The 17,775-nt window shown below is 52.3% G+C and overlaps 1 protein-coding gene across 5 annotated transcripts in view; it reads right to left on the bottom strand.

Moving 5' to 3' along the window:
- Positions 1-1,565: 1,565 nt before the first annotated feature.
- The window catches only part of MTCL2 (microtubule crosslinking factor 2), a 70,224-nt gene continuing 54,014 nt past the window's right edge, over positions 1,566-17,775 (bottom strand). Inside the window, exons 10-15 of one of the 5 annotated variants that reach the window (XM_060124336.1) lie at positions 17,532-17,699; positions 15,705-15,956; positions 14,099-14,170; positions 13,059-13,129; positions 10,118-11,468; positions 1,566-6,487 (exon numbers count right to left, since the gene is read on the bottom strand). In XM_060124336.1, the coding sequence (XP_059980319.1) occupies positions 6,335-6,487; positions 10,118-11,468; positions 13,059-13,129; positions 14,099-14,170; positions 15,705-15,956; positions 17,532-17,699 (2,067 nt within the window). In that variant the 3' untranslated portion in view covers positions 1,566-6,334. Of the gene's footprint in view, positions 6,488-7,713; positions 8,035-8,883; positions 10,015-10,117; positions 11,469-13,058; positions 13,130-14,098; positions 14,171-15,704; positions 15,957-17,531; positions 17,700-17,775 lie in introns of those variants that run through there. The other 4 variants (XM_060124337.1, XM_060124339.1, XM_060124338.1 and 1 more) reach the window with 4 other exon arrangements.

The raw sequence follows: 17,775 nt of genomic DNA, 5'->3' as shown, positions 1-17,775 counted from the left end.
CCCCTTCCGTTCTTGGGTCTGTGGACTTTGCAAACCGCAAACACTGTTGGGAGGGGTAAGGGGTAGTGCCAGGGTGGGCTACAGGTTCTGCCAGGGTGGGCTACAGGTTCTGCCAAGGGCAAGCTCTTCCAGAGGCCGTGAGGCCCAGGGGAGAGTGGAGAGTATGGGGGATGTCAAATGGACAGACAGATGGACGGATGGCCAGGGAGAGAAGAACCCAAGCTAGGCTGTACCTACTTTCCAAACAAGGCCATGTGGGACTGGGCAGGACAGAGGAGGCCAAAGTGGGGGATCCAAGTTCCCCCCCAATTCCCAGTGGAGAGTGTTGGGGTCTTGCCGGGAGGCTGTGGACAGAAGAAAATGGGGCTCAAGGGTGGGATGGGGGGATGTCTTTCTGGGCTTGGGGATGGTGGTCACTGAGGCCAAGCCCAGCCTGAGGCATTGGGGAAAGGTTCCCCCTTTGGTGTGAGGAAACACAAAATAAAACAGAACCCAGGGAATACAACCAGATCTGAAAGCAAATCTCCGGAGTTGGGAGACCACAGACATGGGAGGATGGGAATGTGAGGCTGAGGGCGCAGGGAGGGAGTTGCTGAGGTTACAGGGAAATCCACGGGAGACGAGTGGAGCCGGGGAGGCCGTTCTGGGAGGGCTGAGGCATGGGTGCTACAAGGAAGCCTGAGGCTCAGAAGAGGAAAACCTGGCCATGGGTCAGGGCCACTCAGTCTGCTGGTGGGAATCGGCTGGAGAAGAGGAGGCAGGATGAGGGGAAGCTTTGGAGGAAGATATTAAAAGAGAAGATGGGTGGGCAGTGGGGAGCGAACATACAGCCCAGAGAGAGGAAGGGGTTCAACCAAGACCACGGAATGGTAGGTGGGGGGTGTCTCACCACTGGGGATGCAGCACCTGATGGGAGTCAGGAAGCCTGGGTTCTGGTCCTGATTCTGCCTTTAACCTGCTGTCTGACCTTGGGTGAGCCACTCTGTCCCTTCTCTGGGCCTGATTCCTCATCCAAAAAAGTGAGGGGGTTCGACACAAAAAGACAAACACTGTATGTATGATTCCACTTATATGAGGTGCTTAGACTAGGCAAATTCATAGACACAGAAAGTAGAACAGAGGTTACAGGGGCTGGGGGAGAGGGATGGGGCGTTATTGTTTAGTGGGTATAGAGTTTCAGTTTGGGATGATAAAAAGTTCTGGAAGTGGAGAGTGGTAATGGTTGTATCAACACAACATTGTGAACGTATTTAAAGCCACTTAAAAATGGCTATGTCTTATGTATGTTTTGCCACAATTTTAAAAAAAGTGAGGGGGTAGGTCCAGTTTATTTTTCTTTCTATTCACTAAGACTAGTGAAGGGTGTATCACCCCTAGGGCCAGGGCACCAGGAGGCTGGTGTGGGGACAATGAGTGTGATCGGACCACTTCCCATGGGTGTAGAAACTTATGTTTTCCCAGGCAGATTCCCAGGCACAGTACTGTATTTGGTCCTCAGCACAGCCATGCAAGGACATTCTCCCACTTTGCAGCTGGAAGAACTGAGGTACAGACTAGCCACATGCTCCGGGGCCAAGGCCATTCAAGTTGGTGGCCGTTTATTATTATTTTAAAAATAGAAACCATCCTTGCATCTTAGGTTCACACTGCAACCGGCTTAGTGGACTTTGAAGGAAGGACACATGCTCGAAATTAGCAGCAGAAGAGTTTGTCTCCTGGGGCAACTATGGTTACATCCCATGACTGGATGATGACATGCTTCCCTTTTTACCGTGATGTGCTTCCCTTTTTACTGTGGCTGCCAGGAAACTCAAGAGTAAAATTTAATTGCAGGATTATGGGAATCATGTCAGATAGATTTGGGGAATGATAATTCCTCTTGCTTTTTGACTTTCTTTGTACTTTTTGTTTTTTGGCTGCGCCGTGAGGCATTCAGGATCTTAGTTCCCCTACCAGGGATCGAACCCGTAACCTCTTCCGTGGAAGCACAGAGTCTTAACCACTGAACCGCCAAGGAAGTTCCTGACTTTTTTTCTGTTGTCTTACTGATCCTTATGACTAAGACTGTAAATTGCTTCCAGTGCTTTTTGGAAATTCTCAGCATAATTAACCCAAATCAGAGCTGGCTTGAGGACCAGGCCCCCTGATTACCAGCTCAGTGCTCTTTTTAAGATATAACATCATGGTTATCTGGTTAAAAAAAGATGGCCTAACGGTCAGGGCTGTGAACATCAATTGTGTGGCCACTGGTACTCAGGATCTCCCTGGGAATTTGTCAGATACGCAGATTCCTGGCCCAGAGGCTGAGGCGGGTCCCAGGAAGCTGCATTTTGGACATGCCTAAGAGAATTCTGATGCAGGGGGTCCCCACACCACCCTCTGGGACACACCGGTCCAGTGATTCAGAGTGGACTGGTTTTATGTCTGGGTTGGGCAGTGGCATATTCTCGGTGTCCTACACCCACACAAAGCCTCCAGTGGGGCAGTGGGTTGACACAGCAAGCAGGACAGTGTTGGGCTGGGGGATCCAGTGGACCCAGGTTCTAGTCTAAACTTGATGACTTCCCAGTTAGGTGACTCAGGGATGAGACCTGCACTTCAGTTTCGTCATCTGTAAAATGGGAGCACTAACCCCTATCCTGCCAAGGTTGCCTCCCAGAGTTGGCCCTTAGGAGTCTGAAGGAGATGTGGCATGGGGAAGCAATTTCTAAATAGCAATGTGCTCTAGGGGGGGTGTACGGGGTCGGGGGAAGGTGATGCTGGTGGGGCTGGAAGGCTGGCAAAGCTGGGGTGGGGAGGACATTCCAGACGGGAGAGGAGAGGGAGGAAGGGCCTGGCAGTTGGATGGGCAAGAGGAGAACAGGCCGGGTGATGAAACCATGAAAGGTGCATGGGGGCAGGCACGAGGGAGCCATGTGGCAATTAGGGTATAAGAGGGTCAAGTCTTCGGTCCTCAACTTTGTCACCTGGGAGAGCAGCTGGTAGAGGAGCGTCCCTGGGGGGGACCAAGGGGAGGGGCCACTTTGAGCAAGACCTCTTGGAAGAGTTTTTACAATTGGTCAGCCTTTGGTGGGGAAAGAATTAGCGGGGGGGAGGGTGGGGGGAAGGGCTGCCAGGGTGACAGGGACTTGGATACTGATGCTTTGTGCATGCAGGATCTAGGGACCACTGATGTGCCAAAGTGGTTTGACTTTCATTTCAAATACAGACATCATTACCCCCAGGAGGGTTTAATTTGGCTCTGGGAAGAAGTCAGACATAAGAAACACAAGATCGTCCAGTCTGGGGTCAACCATGCCAACTGGTCTCCCATTTCTCCTCAACCAACTGGTGCCAACACAATGGATCCAAACCCAGGGGTCTGTAGGGAACTAGGACCCCAGGGTTCCTTGGGACTTTGGCTGCAGAGAATAGAGATGGGGAAAGGAAAAAGAAGGCTAGAGGAGGAGGAGGAAGGGAAGGAAGAAGAAGCTGCTAGGAGTGAAAAGGTAAGGGGCAGCAGGAAGGGGAAGAAAGGGGGAAAGGGCAGTGTTCCTTCCTGGGACCCAATGCTCCAGGGGAGTCCCCACAGAGCGCCAGGCAGTTTTCTGCTTTGGGAATGTTACCAAGACTTAAAAAGGCATTTGAAGAAACAAACTCAGAAATTACATTCCAAAAGAGTAGAGAGTTTTTACAAACCAACCCCCCACCCCAAAAAAGAAAACACAACCGTTACTAATTAAAATGCTAAAAATCAAACCAAACCAATATTTACACGTAACATTTTCAACCCCATCAAGCCCCTCGTCCAGAGGCTTCTGTAGGAACAGTGATGAGTGACCTTGCACAGTGGCATGCAGGAAGCAGAAACTGGGACTTTATTGAAAACCAAGCTCTGGGGTCTCGGACACTGGCTGAGGTCTGGGTGGCCATGCTCTAAGACAATGAGAATGCAAGGACAATCTTGGATGAGAACGACGGTAAGGCTGAGCGGTCCGCAGGGTTCAAGTCTCACGAGGATTTCTCCCCAAGGCTAGAAGCACAGCCTCCCTGGCCCTCTGCAGCTCTGGGAAACGCCAGAGGCCTCTGGTGGCTTGTGGCCTTGTGTGAATCCCCTCACATGGAGATAACCTCGGAGGGGCCCCCTGACCTCTTGGGTGGGAGCAGTGGCTTCCTAGAGGGGATTGGCCCATGGCTCCATCAGCCTGCCTGCTCTGCCCACACAGGTCACTATGGCATGAGGAAGTGGCTGCTTGCACCAACGTAACCCCAAGTTCTACCGATAGGGAATGGCGATGAAGGAATTTGGGTAACTGGTCCAGGTGCCCCAGAAAGGGCAAGACCGGCAGCTGGTAGGTGGGAGCGCAGAGGCATCTCCTGAGTCCTGGGGGCAAATTGGCCACGCTGCTGGCTTTTTGTCTTCCTAATGGCAAATTCACAGATAAGCCACTCTATCCTGGTGTTTCCACTCTGAGCCCCCAGCCCGTTACAGGCAGATGTGTGTAAACAAAACAGGTTCACTGGCACCAAGGGGGAGGCCATCTGAGTATCCCTCCCCCATCACCACACTGCAGTGAGCCACGGTGCAATCCATCCGATGGCTCAGGCAGCTCACATGGGACATGGGGAAGGGTGGCCAGTGGAGTTGGGGCTGGGAGGCGAGCCGGGAGAGCCCATAAGGCTAAGGAGAGAGGCTGGTGAAAAAGCTGGCAGGCTGGTGAGAACTGAGGCAGGCTGGCAGACACTCTCAGATGGATGTGCAAAGCTGCAATAAACAACATTCTTGAAGTTCAGTCCTGTTTTCCTGTGAGTTCTCACTTGGGGAACTTGGAGAGATCTCCATGCTCTTGATAAAGCCTTAGACATCCGTGTTTGACTCATCGAAACAAAAAAGGTTTCAGAGGGAGGGAGGAAGATGAGAAAAAATGGAAAATGTTTGGGAAGCGGTCCAGCCCTTCACCCTGTCTGTGAGCATGTACAGACTCACGTCTGGGGGCTGGGCAAGTACCGGGTGTTGAGTGTAAAGGGGTGCTCTGAGGCCAAAGGGCCAGCAGTTTTGGGGGAGCAGGCTGCAGGGCTCCAGCTTCGCTGGGGGGCCCTCCAAAGCTGACCTGGAGCCCAGAGCTCGGCTGCTGAGTTGTCTCACCCACACAGGGGACCCTGCGCCTGTCCATCGTGTTAAAGCCTTGCATTGTCCCAGTGGCGAGAGTACATGTATCAACCTCCAATAAATTACCTTAGGGGCTTTGGGGTAAGTTAAATTATTAAAATAAAGTAAAACCACCTTAAATATTTATAGTAAGAAAAATTCAAATAAACACCCGAGGCAAGAAATATGTTTCCAGGCCCCAGTCTATTGCCACGTCCTGGGGCACTGGCCTCTCGGAATGCTCCTTGGCCTGACCTGGCCATCTGGGAGTCTCTTACTGGGAACGTCTTTGCCCTCCACCAGCTGCAGGATGTAATCACAGTGGAGATGCGGTGCCCCTCCAGGGTGCCAGGGAAAGAGACCCCAGCGATCAAGGCAGTGGGCAATTAGGCATTTATTTATCTGTGCACCAGGTCTTGAGATGGACTTTACCTATTTCTGTCCTCAAGGAGTCTCCTGGGAAGGTTGGGGCCCCCCAAGTCACCTTGGCAAGAAAGGCAGTTCCAGTGGCTCTCCAGCCCTGAGCCCCTCGTCTTCTAGTCCTTGCTGCACCCAAGCTACGGGCAGGGAGATCCAGGGCTCCAGGATTCCAAGCAGATACTTGACCCTGGTTACCGCCCTGTCATATCCCCTAGAGCCATAGCAATCCAGAGCAGCAGGGCTGGGAGGAGGAGGCGGTGGAGGGAAGAAATGGATGGCGTGATGCCCATTTCAGCTCCACCAAGAACCCGAGGTTGAGCCCTAGAGCAAAGGCTGTTCTTCTCATTGGTGTTTCCTCCCCGTGAAGAGGGATGTGGTTGGCAGGGAATGTCTCTGTGAGCCCGTTTCCCTGAGGGGCATGGCCGGAAGTGTATCCTTTCCTTGGCTCTTCTGAGAAGTGGGTGTGGCTAGAACCAGGCAAGGTTCTCCCTTATGACCCAGGGATCAGCTCCCAAGGGATCTTTCTGGAGCTGCTTCTGAAGCCCAGCTTTGGTCTTTCTCCCACTCGCTGCCTTCCCCTGGGAAGTCAGAGATCGCCACCCAGCAGTCAGCAGGAGGCCCCGCTTTACCTGGATGGGAAAGCTCTTCTGCGGCGGTGGTGCAGCTGCTGTCCCTCCTGGGCAAGAGATGCAGGGGGCGCGGGCCCCTCACCTCGTCTCCTCTCCGCGGGTTCCCTTTGGCTGTCCAGGGACTGGGCTGGTTGAGGTGGGGAGCTCGGCTGCTCTGTCACTCACTGGGAGGGGCGGCCCTCTCCTCCCCACCCCAGGCGCACTCCGAAGGGTGCAGCCTGCACTTGGAAGGAGAGTGGCGGACGGCAGAGCGGGATGGCCGGGCGAAGCAGGAGGCGAGAGACTGGGTGCTACAGTCACACACGGCATCCTGGGAGGAGGGAGGAAGAAGTCGGGAGGAGCCAGGAGGCACTGCCCACCCAGGGACTGGGTGGCCAGGCAAGGAATCTGGACTCAGCTGTGCCCAGGGACCAGTTCCCAGGGGCTATAGCCCCTCTCTGGACCAATTTTTAAAAATTATTTTCTCCCATTAGAACAGTAATGAATGCTCATAAAGAACCTTCCAGAAGGTAATAAATTCTGGAATATACAGAGAAGAAAGTAGACATTGTCCATGAAAGATAAATTCCCAAAACATTGCACACACATGCATTTACCCAAATGATTTCAACCCCCCTACAGCTTATTTTGTAATTGCAAAACATGAACACTTTTTTGTCATGTATGTCCAGATCTCCTTCTTTTTAATGGCCACATACTATTCCACTGCATGGAAGTAGCTTGACTTATTTATCCAATGCATTTTTTATGTGGATATTAGGTAGTTTCTAATTTTTTTTACTGTTACCAACACACAGGGATAATGGTTAAAAGTGCTGCTGTACATTATTTGCAATTGCCAAAACCTAAGTGTCCATCAACAGATGAATGGATAAAGACGTGGTATATATCTACAATAGAATACTACTCAGCTATAAAAAAAGAATGAGATTTTGCCATTTGCAGTAACATGGATAGACTTGGAGGGCATTATGCTGGGTGAAATAAGTTAGATAGAGAAAGACAAATACTGTAGGATATCATTTGTATGTGGAATCTAAAAATTACAACAAACTCGTGAATATAACAAAAAAGAAGCAGACCCACGTATATAGAGAACAAACTAGTGGTTACCAGCGGTGAGAGGGAAGGGGGGAGGGGCAATATAGAGGTAGAGGATTAAGAGGTACAAACTATCAGGTATAAAATAAGCTATTGTACAAGGACATGTTTTACAGCACAGGGAATATAGCCAATACTTTATAGTAACCATAAATGGACTATATCCTTTAAAAATTATGAATCACTATATTACACACTTGTAACTTATATAATATTGTACAGCAACTATACTTCGAAAAAAAAAAGTGCTGCTGTAAAACTCAATTGCTTGGTTCAATTCCCAGCCCAACTGTCTACCAGCTATGTGAACTTGGATAAGTTATTTAACCTCTTTGAGCCTTGATTTTTCCTGCTCTTAGATGAGGGATGTGATACCTTTGTCAAAGTTGCTGTGAGGGTCACATAAGGTATATGTGAAGCATTTGATAGCGCCTATTAAGTATTCAATAAATCTTAGCAATTTTTATTAATAATGCAATACACTTCTTTACACACGTATCCACCTCTGTGAATATTTCCATAGGCTACGTTCCTAGGAGAACTACTGGGTCAACAGGTAATAAGCACATTTTACATACTGAAAAACATCTGGATCAACTGTGAAACCAACATTCAAAGTACGGCCAGCTTTGTACCTCTGTTTCTTTATGTAGGTGTGGTTATGTGGGTGTGATGATTAATTTCACGTGTCAGCTTGACTGGGCCACAGGTCCAGATATTTGGTCAAATATTATCCTGGGTGCCTCTGCAAGGATGCTTTTGGAAGACAGTAACATTTAAACCAGTAGATTGAGTAAAGCAGATGGCTCTCTCTAATGCGGGTGGGCCTCATCCAATCAGTCAATGTACTGAAAGACCACAAAGGCTGACTCCCCCTGAGTAAGAAAGAATTCTTCCTTCCTGATGACCTTTAGATCGGAACTATATCAGCTACATATGCTGCACTGGAGCTATACCATTGGCTCTTCTGGTTCTCAGACTTTTGGACTTAGGAACTAAACCATTGGCTTTCCTGGGTCTTCAGCTTGCAATATAATAAATCTCTCTCTCTCTCTCTCTCCTCTCTCTCCTCTCTCTCTCTCTCTCTCTCTCTCTCTCTCCTCTCTCTCTCTCTCTCTCTCTCTCTCTCTCTCCTCTCTCTCTCTCTCTCTCTCCTCTCTCTTCTCTCTCTCTCTCTCTCTCTCTCTCTCTCTCTCTCTCTCTCTCTCCTCTCTCTCTCTCTCCCCCCCCCCTCTCCCCTCTCTCTCTCTCTCTCCACGCGCGCGCACACACACACACACACACACACACACACACACACACACACACACACACAACCACAAAGCCTATTGGTTTTGTTTCTCTGGAGAACTCTAATACAATGGGTGTGTTCAGTTTGTGAGAATTCAATAAGCCATATTCTTACAATATGCTCAGTATGTATATTAACCTCACAAAGGGTTTTCTTAAGTTAAAAAAAGAGGAACGAATATTTAAAAGGTTTTTTTTTTTTTTAAATGCAGCCAGAGAGTATAGGGAGGTAAGGCACTCACCATACACTCCTGGGGGTTCTAGAAATTAAACAAAGTCTTTGGAAAGACAATTTAGCAACATTTATCAAATACCTTTAACAATTTACAGTCTTTTATTCTGGAATCCCATTTCTGCAACTCAAACGTAAGGAAATAATCTGCAATACGGAAAAATGCTTTTGTGTCAAGATGTTCACCACAGCATTACGTGTAATAGGGAAAAACTAGAAACCAGCTAAACATACAATATGTACAAATCACATGGGTCAATCCCACCCCATGCCACCTCTCTGTGCCCCCACCTACAACCCTCCTTCACTCCGTGCACTGCAGACCATGATACCACCCCTGACCACAGCTGACTGGACCAAGGGGTTACACTGGACTCAAGTTCCACTTGTCCGTTTCTTCCTGAAATGTGGAATGGGGACAGAGGGATTTGAGTCAGTCTCCCTTAGGTGCTGGAACTGGAAGATGTTATAAAAGCAGAGTAGGCAGAGCCCACCTGGACCATATTCAAATATAACAGAGACAGAGGGAGGAAGAGGACATCAGAGAAAATGAAGCTCAGGAGAGAGGAGAGGGAGACAGAGCAGCCACTGGGGCCTTTGGGTCCCTGCCCTTGGGTTCCGTGAGATCCTCTGCAATTTCCCTTTCTGCAAAACTAACTTCCATGCGTCGTTTTACTAACATGCACATGATCCCTAACTAAATCTGAAATTGGTATCAGGAGTGGGGTGAGCAGCAAAACAGTCCCAGAGAAAATGGAAGCACTTAGGGATACAGTCTCGGTGAGGGCAGTGGCGTGCTGGTACATGTTTAATGACTAGTTTCCCAGGAGTAAGAGGAGAAGCCCTGATTTGCAGCATTTCCAATTTTCACAGAGTAAATCCTCCCATGCAGCATTTCTAATTTTCAAGGAGTAAATCCTCCCCTGGTGGCCGATCGCAAGGTACTAAGGTGACATCACTAAACACAGAGATGTACACGATTGGCTCTCATGAACCAAAGGAGCTGGCTCCCGCACACCACTGGGTAGCAGGAGGGCAGTGAGCGGCAATGCCTCTTCCCTGGAGGGGATGCTGGCAACGTCTGGGGTGTGGTGGCAAAGCAGGTGGGTATGTCACCACGCTCACCAGTCTCTTGTATTCAGACTGTGTGTCCATCAGGTCTGCTGTTCCAGGTCTGGGGCCTTCCAACCCCCATCCCAGAGCAGCACAAGGACCTTTTGAAATACACAAACCACATGCCTGAGTTTGAAAACCAAGAGTGGGACCTTATAAGCCAATCTCACCTCCCAAGAAAAAGGGCAGACTCCACCCACCTACCTCATTGGGAAGGACCGTGGCTCCATCTCCATCACGAGGGACCCCATCCTTCCCCATCTGGGGGAGCATGGAAAGCCTGGCCTCCTCGCTGCCGCCTGACTTGGCCGCCTTCTTGTTCAGAATCCTGGCCATGCCCTCCGGCTGGTGGTAGCTGGCGGGGGAGATGGGCTCCAGCTTCTTGGCGCCCTCCTCCCCGGGTACGGACGTGGGGCTTGGCGCCCGGCCACACACGTTGCGGAAGAACTCCTGCACGATGCCATATTTGGGAGGCTCGGGCTTGGCCCGGGCCTCGGACACGCCCAGTTTCCAGACGGACTCGGTGCTCCCCGAGTGTTCCACCACGCTGAATAGGCTGGACAGCCCATCGTTGATGTTCCTCAGCACGGGGCTGTCCCGCGTGGTGGTGGAGCGGGCCCAGGCCGAGCCGTTCTGCTTGCCCTGGTGCAGGTTCCACAGGCTGCGGTCCTTGGCCCCGTCCAGCTTGGACACGGACCGCCTCTGGAGCTTGGGCGAGCCATACTTGGGCGAGCAGCACGGCCGCTCGATGCGCGAGTGCACCTTGTCCAGGGAGGAGGAGATCTGCTTGCTGCGCACGGACACCAGCGAAGAGCTGCGGGGTGACCAGCTCTTGCCGTGCAGGCTGCTGCGGGGCGGGTCGGTCTGCAGGCCCACGCTGACCGTGCGGATTGTCTGCGTGCCCACGCTGGCCAGGCCCACCGTCTGGCTGGATGTGCTCTTCACCTTCCTCTCCAGCGAGCCCGAGCGCATGGCCTGGCGCACGCAGTTGGTGATCTCCTTCATGTCGTCGCTCATGTTGCCCGACATCTCAAAGTCATGCAGGGCCGCTGGGAAGCCGGGCCCGGCCGCTGACGGGCCGCCCCCGGAACCCCCGTCCAGGCGCTGCCGGGAGAAGTTGCAGAGCCAGCGGCTGTAGGAGCTTTCCGCCAGCCCGTCCTCCTCGGCGGACTCTTTGGGCTTGGCTGTGGTGAAGAGGAAGCCGGGCTCGATGATGATCTTGCCCTCCCTGTCATGGACCACGGGGACGCCCAGGCGCCGGGCCACCGGGGGGCTATAGTAGACGCGGATGCCCGTCTTGTCGGGAGCCGTGTAGCTGCGCTGCATCTGCCTCCCTGCCGGCTCCTGGCAGCCCAGGGCACCCAGGCGGTTGCAGTCACGTGGAGAGAGCCCTGGCTGTTCCGGGGCAGCCTTCTCCGGGTCCACTGGCTGGGGGCCCACAAAAGCAAAGGCAGGGCTGTTGGGCAGCTTCTTGCCCCGGGCGGCTTCCCCTGCGAGGTACGGGGAACAGTCCAGCAGACTTTCAAACTCTGACATGGAGGAAACAGATTTGGTCCTGGGAAGCGCAGAGGAGAAAGGGCAGAGTTAGTGGAAGATGCCTCATGCGGAGCAGGTACTCTGGTCTTCCTCCCTGGTCCGTGCACTTCGCGGGCAGGGGGCGGTGGGGCAGTGGGGAGACGGACCATGACGGTCCTGCTCACCTCTTGTGGAAGACGCTGTAGGTGCCCTGCCCCTCATCCCCTCCACACTCACACCTACACACGCAGCACTGCATCTCTGAGCACCTGCCGTTCTCCACTGGAGGGCTTTTTTCTGTCTGCAGGAGCACACTTGGCCTCCACCCACAGGAAGCTAGACATTCACATAGTTTATGGCCCTAGACACGGCCCTCAACAAACAATGAGTGGGGTTTGGTGGCTTGGTACCAGCCTCCCTGTGCCCCAGGTGGGAGAACTAATGTTCAGCTCTGGCTCCCAGAGATGCTGTGAAGCTGACCCAGTTGCCCACGTGTATCCTGGTTGACAATACCTCCTTTATGGTGCCTTCCCTACCCTGTCTCACTTCCAGGCTTTTCCTGGAATCCCCTCCCAAATATACCATTTGCACTTAAATCCTTGCCTCAGCGTTTACTTTTGAGGGAACCCAATCTAGGACGCCATTTAATCTCCAGCCCAGACCTGGCACGTGCACTGCCTGATGACTGTCAGTGCCAGGCCTACGTGACAACATTGCACACGTCAGACCATTCAGTCCTCCGACAACTCGAGGGGGCAATTCCTGTTATCGCAGTAGGTAGAAATGGGAAGCATAGCCCAAGGGCACAGAGCTAGAAATGACAGTGCTGGAATTCAAATCCCACACTACCACTCCAGAGCCACCCTCCTATCCTGGGGCCCACCTGGCTTCACGCTACTCGCACGGCCCCTGGGAGGTTCTGTTACCCTGAATCTTTTCATAATGGTTTCCTAATGGTGGAGACACGGTCCTGATAGCCCTAGGGGTTTTCCTGGCTATAGCACAGGGCTGGGCCCAGAGGATGCTGCTCACTAGTCCCAGGAATAGATGTCCAGCTGGACTCTCCCAACTCCAGAGACAGGAAGAACCCCAAGAGGAGCTAAACAGTTTCTTTCCCAGCTAGGATATTCCGGGGCCCCAGTTTTCCACACCCAGAATCAAAAAAAGCACAGGCTACAGTTTCCATCACCCAAACTTTCCCAGCTCCTAAGTGGCTTGGGTTCCATAAAAACCATATCCCAGGGGACTTCCCTGGTGGTCCAGGGGTTAAGACTTCACCCTCCAATGCAGGGGGTGTGGGTTCAATCCCCGGTGGAGGAGCTAAGATCCCACATGCCTCCGGGCCAAAAAACCAAAACATAAAACAGAAGCACTATTGTAACACTATTGTAACAAAAAGCACTATTGTAACAAATTCAATAAAGACTAAAAAAATGGTCCACATCAAAAAAAAAAAAATCTTTAGAAACCATATCCCAGTGTTCTCCCAATTCAGCTGAGGTGCAGTGGTGGGTGCGCAGGGCAGAGGAAGAGAAGAGAGGCAAAGGGGCAGGGCAGCCTGCAGGGTGGGGCTGGGCGCAGAGCAGGGGGAGGGGCTGCAGAGTGGAGCATGGGGAGGGGCTGCTAGCACCTCTTTAAGCCGGTTCCCCCAAGCTCAGCTTCAGAAACAGCCTCCTTGTTGTGGATCTTCTCACTGTGTGTCTGTCATAGAAGAGAGACAGGAAAGGGTCAGTCTGGCCACTAGCACACAGAGGGAAGGTAACAGGGGGCCTGGGTGGGAGCTGGCCCCGAGCCCCACGCATGAGTCTCCTCTTGTAGAGCAGGAGTGATGTCAGCACTGATCTAGAATGCCCATTGGTCAGTTTCTGGCTACAGTGCACCTACCCCCTCTCCACACACACATAGGTATGTGATGCAGGCATGGCCAATCAGCGGTCCAAGAGGGAACCCAAGGAAAGAGACTCTATTTAGAACGTATTCTGAATGTAGTGGCAGCAACAAAGCACCCAGTAGTCGCTGCTCAGCTGAAGGTGAAAGCAGTGACCTGAGGTCCTGCTTGGGGTTTGCCCCACCCTGGTTCAGAGACCTACACCAGTTTTCTGACCCTGCATCACCAGCCCTTTTGAGCCCCTAATGAAATCCTCTCCTGCTTCAGTTCCCCAGAATTGGCTTTTATTGCTTCCTCAGGCTATCATGAGCAAGGGCCCATATGTTCACTCTTTGGTTACTCAGTGTGTGGCTATATGGACAGTGCACCTGAGGCTTAGAAGCAAACTTCACTGATTGATCTCCACAACCAGGGCTGGGCTAAGGCAGAGAAAGTGATTCTCATTTTACCAATGAGGCAACTGGGGCCCAGAGAGGGAGAGTGACTTGCCCAGGATCACACAGCTCTTTGGAGGCTCTGCTTTTGAGAAAGCCACAACTGAAACACAGAGAAACACCTAGCCTTTGTCCCAGGCATGGAAGGATGGAGCTAACAGGGGGCTCCTGACAGGTCTCAAGGCTGGAACCATGAAGTAGAGACCTCAGGATTGAGGAGCCCAAGGGGGTGAGGGTGTGTGACCTGTGGGACAGGATTAGCATCCTCCTTGTCACATTCCCCACAAGTGAGAGACTTTCCAGTGTAGCCAGGAGCACAGCACATGGGCCGCCCGCCACCCCATTCACCTCTTTCCAGCTGTTGTCCTGCTTCTCCAGATCCGAGTGCTTCAGGACCCAAGGGTCAGCAGCCTTCTGCAGCTGGGCAAGAGTAAAGAAGACAGTCATGTGCAGGCAAAGATGGTGAGCAGGGCCCTATTCTGTGCAGGGCCATTCCCCAGGCTCCACTCTGCAGCCCAGATGACCCAGATCATGGACTCAGAGCCACCTTCCCAGTGGGCAGCAGCTCTGAACCAACGGAGTGGGTTTGACAAATGATCATGAAACCAACCACTTACAGGCATCTTTATAAGTGTCATTATATCAAGCACGGTAATAGTTGTTATTACCATGTTAATTCACGCCACAACGCCTGTAACAGCTACATCAGCAGCTGAATGACATCAAAGTGGTATCTCCACCTAGGTATGCTAAGCAGAACTGAATGAGAGTGGCCTCTGCATTCTGTCATGAACAGCTCTCTATGAAAGAGGCAAAGTGTAAATAATATGTATATTAGGATTCAATTAATGATTTACAAAAAATCTCTGAATGTAAATTTTTTTTTTTTTTTTTTTTTGCGGTACACGGCCTCTCACTGTTGTGGCCTCTCCCGTTGTGGAGCACAGGCTCCGGACGCGTGGGCTCAGCGGCCATGGCTCATGGCCTGCTCCGCGGCATGTGGGATCTTCCCGGACTGGGGCACGAACTCGTGTCCCCTGCATCGGCAGGCGGACTCTCAACCACTGCGCCACCAGGGAAGCCCCCCCCCCTTTTTTTAAAGGGCTTCAAATGCTTGGCTTTTATTTAATTAATTAATTAATTTATTTTTGGCTGTGTTAGGTCTTCATTTCTGTGCGAGAGCTTTCTCTAGTTGTGGCAAGTGGGGGCCACTCTTCATCGCGGCGCGCGGGCCTCTCACTATCGCGGTCTCTCTTGTTGTGGAGCACAGGCTCCAGATGCGCAGGCTCAGTAGTTGTGGCTCATGGACCTAGTTGCTCTGTGGCATGTGGGATCTTCCCAGACCAGGGCTCGAACCCGTGTCCCCTGCATTAGCAGGCAGATTCTCAACCACTGTGCCACCAGGGAAGCCCTAAATGTAAATTTAAACAGCAAGAAACGGAGGGAGTGGGTTGGAGTATGCTTTTGTAATATTTGAGTCTTATATAAAGATGAAGTCCTGACTTATACAATTGCAATAAAAAATAAACAAAGGAAAAAGTCACAGTGGAGCATAGCAGCTTGATAAGATAGGTGCATGTTAACTGTAGTGGGGTTGTAATGGTCAATGATTGTTTTTCCTGTTTCCCCCTTTTGGTCAGAGGACTCTAATTTTCATGGGAAACCTGGCAGATCAGAGCCCTGTGGAAAAGGAAAACTCTCTTTCCATTGAAACTGCTAAGCTGTGAGGATATGAATACAACACTAACAGAGGCCACATTTGAGAACGGCTTGCTTCAGAATAAAACACAGAGGAAAGCAAGCCTGTGAGACTGGCAGAGAGGAAGACCTGGTCCCTACTGCAGTCTCTGAGCATACAGATCCATCTCTACCTGAAGGAGTCTTCCCCCTGGGCTGTGCCTATAGCAACTTCCCCCTTGTGGCTTAAGCCATCTTGGGCTGGGACAGACCTCACCTGGCTCAGGCGATTCTGCAGCTCCTTTACCTGCTGCTCCACCTGCTGCTTCTCACCCTGAAGCCGCTCCACCAGCTGCAGCTTCTCCTGGCCCCAGTTGTGCTCACTGATCTGCAGCTGCCGTGTCAGCTCCATGACTGCACTGTAGGACTCAGCCAGGAGGTGCTGCTGTTCCTCCCGTTCCCTCTGCAGGGCTGCCTTCCAGTCGGGCCCTATCCGATCTCCAGCCCCCTTCCCAGCCTTCAGCTCCATCTGCGGAAAGAAGAGCAACCTGGGTGGCTGGCACCAGGAGGACCCTCCTCTCTGCCCTCCCTCGTCCCTCCCCGGGCACCAGCAGGGGGCAGGGGGAGGGTGCTCTCCTCAGAGGACCCCTCACCCAGGAACCTCCATTGACCTCCTCAGTTAGAACTAAATGTTTCTCACAGTCAAGGCTTGTGTAGCACAGCTTCTACACACCAAGCTCTGTGCTAAGGGCTTTTCAGGCATTATCTATGCCCTCAAGAAAACTCAGCAAGATAACCACCATTGTCGATACTTTACAGAGGAGGAAGAGGTTCACAGAGGTTATTTGTCCCTGGTCACATAGCTACAGAATGGCAGAGGCTCCTAGTTATTGCTTCTCATGATATTTCATCAACACTTACCCATGTTTACCAGGGTTTACGGTTAGTGGGGGACATGCACAGTCACATAAAGAATGTGGGCAGGAATCACCTGAGCGTGATGGCTGTCTTGGCCCAAATCTTGGGGTGCAGGAGGGAAACGTGCAATCTATAGAATCAATGTACCCCACACCCCCAAGCTGTGGTCAGGTTCCCATGGCGGGAGGGACACCTGGAACGCCTGGGGTTGGGGGGGGGGGCAGTGGGAGCAGGGGACACTGTGGAAGGTGCAGGTGGGGCGGGAGCTGTGAGATCAGCAGGGAGGGTTGGGAGGAGAGAACGGTGGCACCAGGAAGCCAGAAGTCTGAGAACTGGGAAGAAGGTGGGATCACGGTCATGAGGAGCCAGGAGGGCAGAGGTTTGGGGAGTGAGGGTCAGGTCTGCCACTGACTAGCTGGGTGACCTTGGGAAAGAAGCTTAACTCCTCTGTGCCTGCTTTGTCACTTGCCCAACAAAGATAATCAGGGTACCCACCTCTGAGGGGCCTGTGATACCTGGGAGGGCAGACTGCAGCAGGGGCAGCGGGGAGGAAGCTGGGCCCCGCAGAGTTCTGGCGTGGGGTAGGGGTTGGGGTGGTGAGAGCATTCTTTCTGAGCGGGAGGAAGCCCATCCCCTCACTTCTCAGGCCAGAGTTGGGGGCAGCACCTTGCCTCCAGGCACACAGCAAAGACCAAATATCCAGGACTCCTGGTTAAGGCTCCTTTGATCATCTGAGTTGTAGGGAGGGGAGCCCCCCAGTTTGGGTGGAGGGAGCGAAACAGAGTCAGGTAGCAGGGGCTTAAGGGGATCCTTATGAGGACAGCAGGCAGCAGAAGTCTGGGTGTGAGGATGAAGGATGTCACCAGGTGCAGACAGGCATTTAAGTGTTCTGGCCTCACCTGTGAGCTCATGGTGCGGCGGAGGCGCCTGTGATGTCCCCATGGCTCCTTTGCCAGTCCCTCACCTGCCTTCCCTAGCCCAGGGACCTTCAGTTCCCACTGTTTCTGGTACCCTTGCTGTGTGACTCTAGGCAAGTGTCTTGCCCTCTCTGGGCCACAAGGTAAGTGAAGGGGTTCCTATGCTTCTAGGAGCATGGCTTGGGCATCCTCCTCCCCAGTCTGACAGCTGAGGCCTTCGCAGAGAGGGGAACAAGGAGGGGGATGTCTCTGACAGATGGGAGACTCACCAGGGCAGTATGGCTCTTGAGCTCTGCCCGCTCTGTCTCCCAGGTGGCCTTGGCCTTGGCAAACTGTTGCTGAAGCTCAGTCAGACCACGGCGTTCATCCCGAAGCAGCCAGCATAGCTCCTTCAGCGTCACCTTCATGTCGGCCAGTGTCTTGATGTACTCATTGGGCTGCAGATGGGGGCAAGGCCTGGGTCAGGAGCTTTCGGAGCGGCAAGGAGGAGAGGCTGGGCTGGGAACTCATCCA

The sequence above is a fragment of the Lagenorhynchus albirostris genome, chromosome 15, assembly GCF_949774975.1.
Source record: "Lagenorhynchus albirostris chromosome 15, mLagAlb1.1, whole genome shotgun sequence".
NCBI lineage: Eukaryota > Metazoa > Chordata > Mammalia > Artiodactyla > Delphinidae > Lagenorhynchus > Lagenorhynchus albirostris.
Note: the sequence above shows the minus strand (reverse complement) of the source record. Positions and strands in the feature narration are given on the sequence as shown.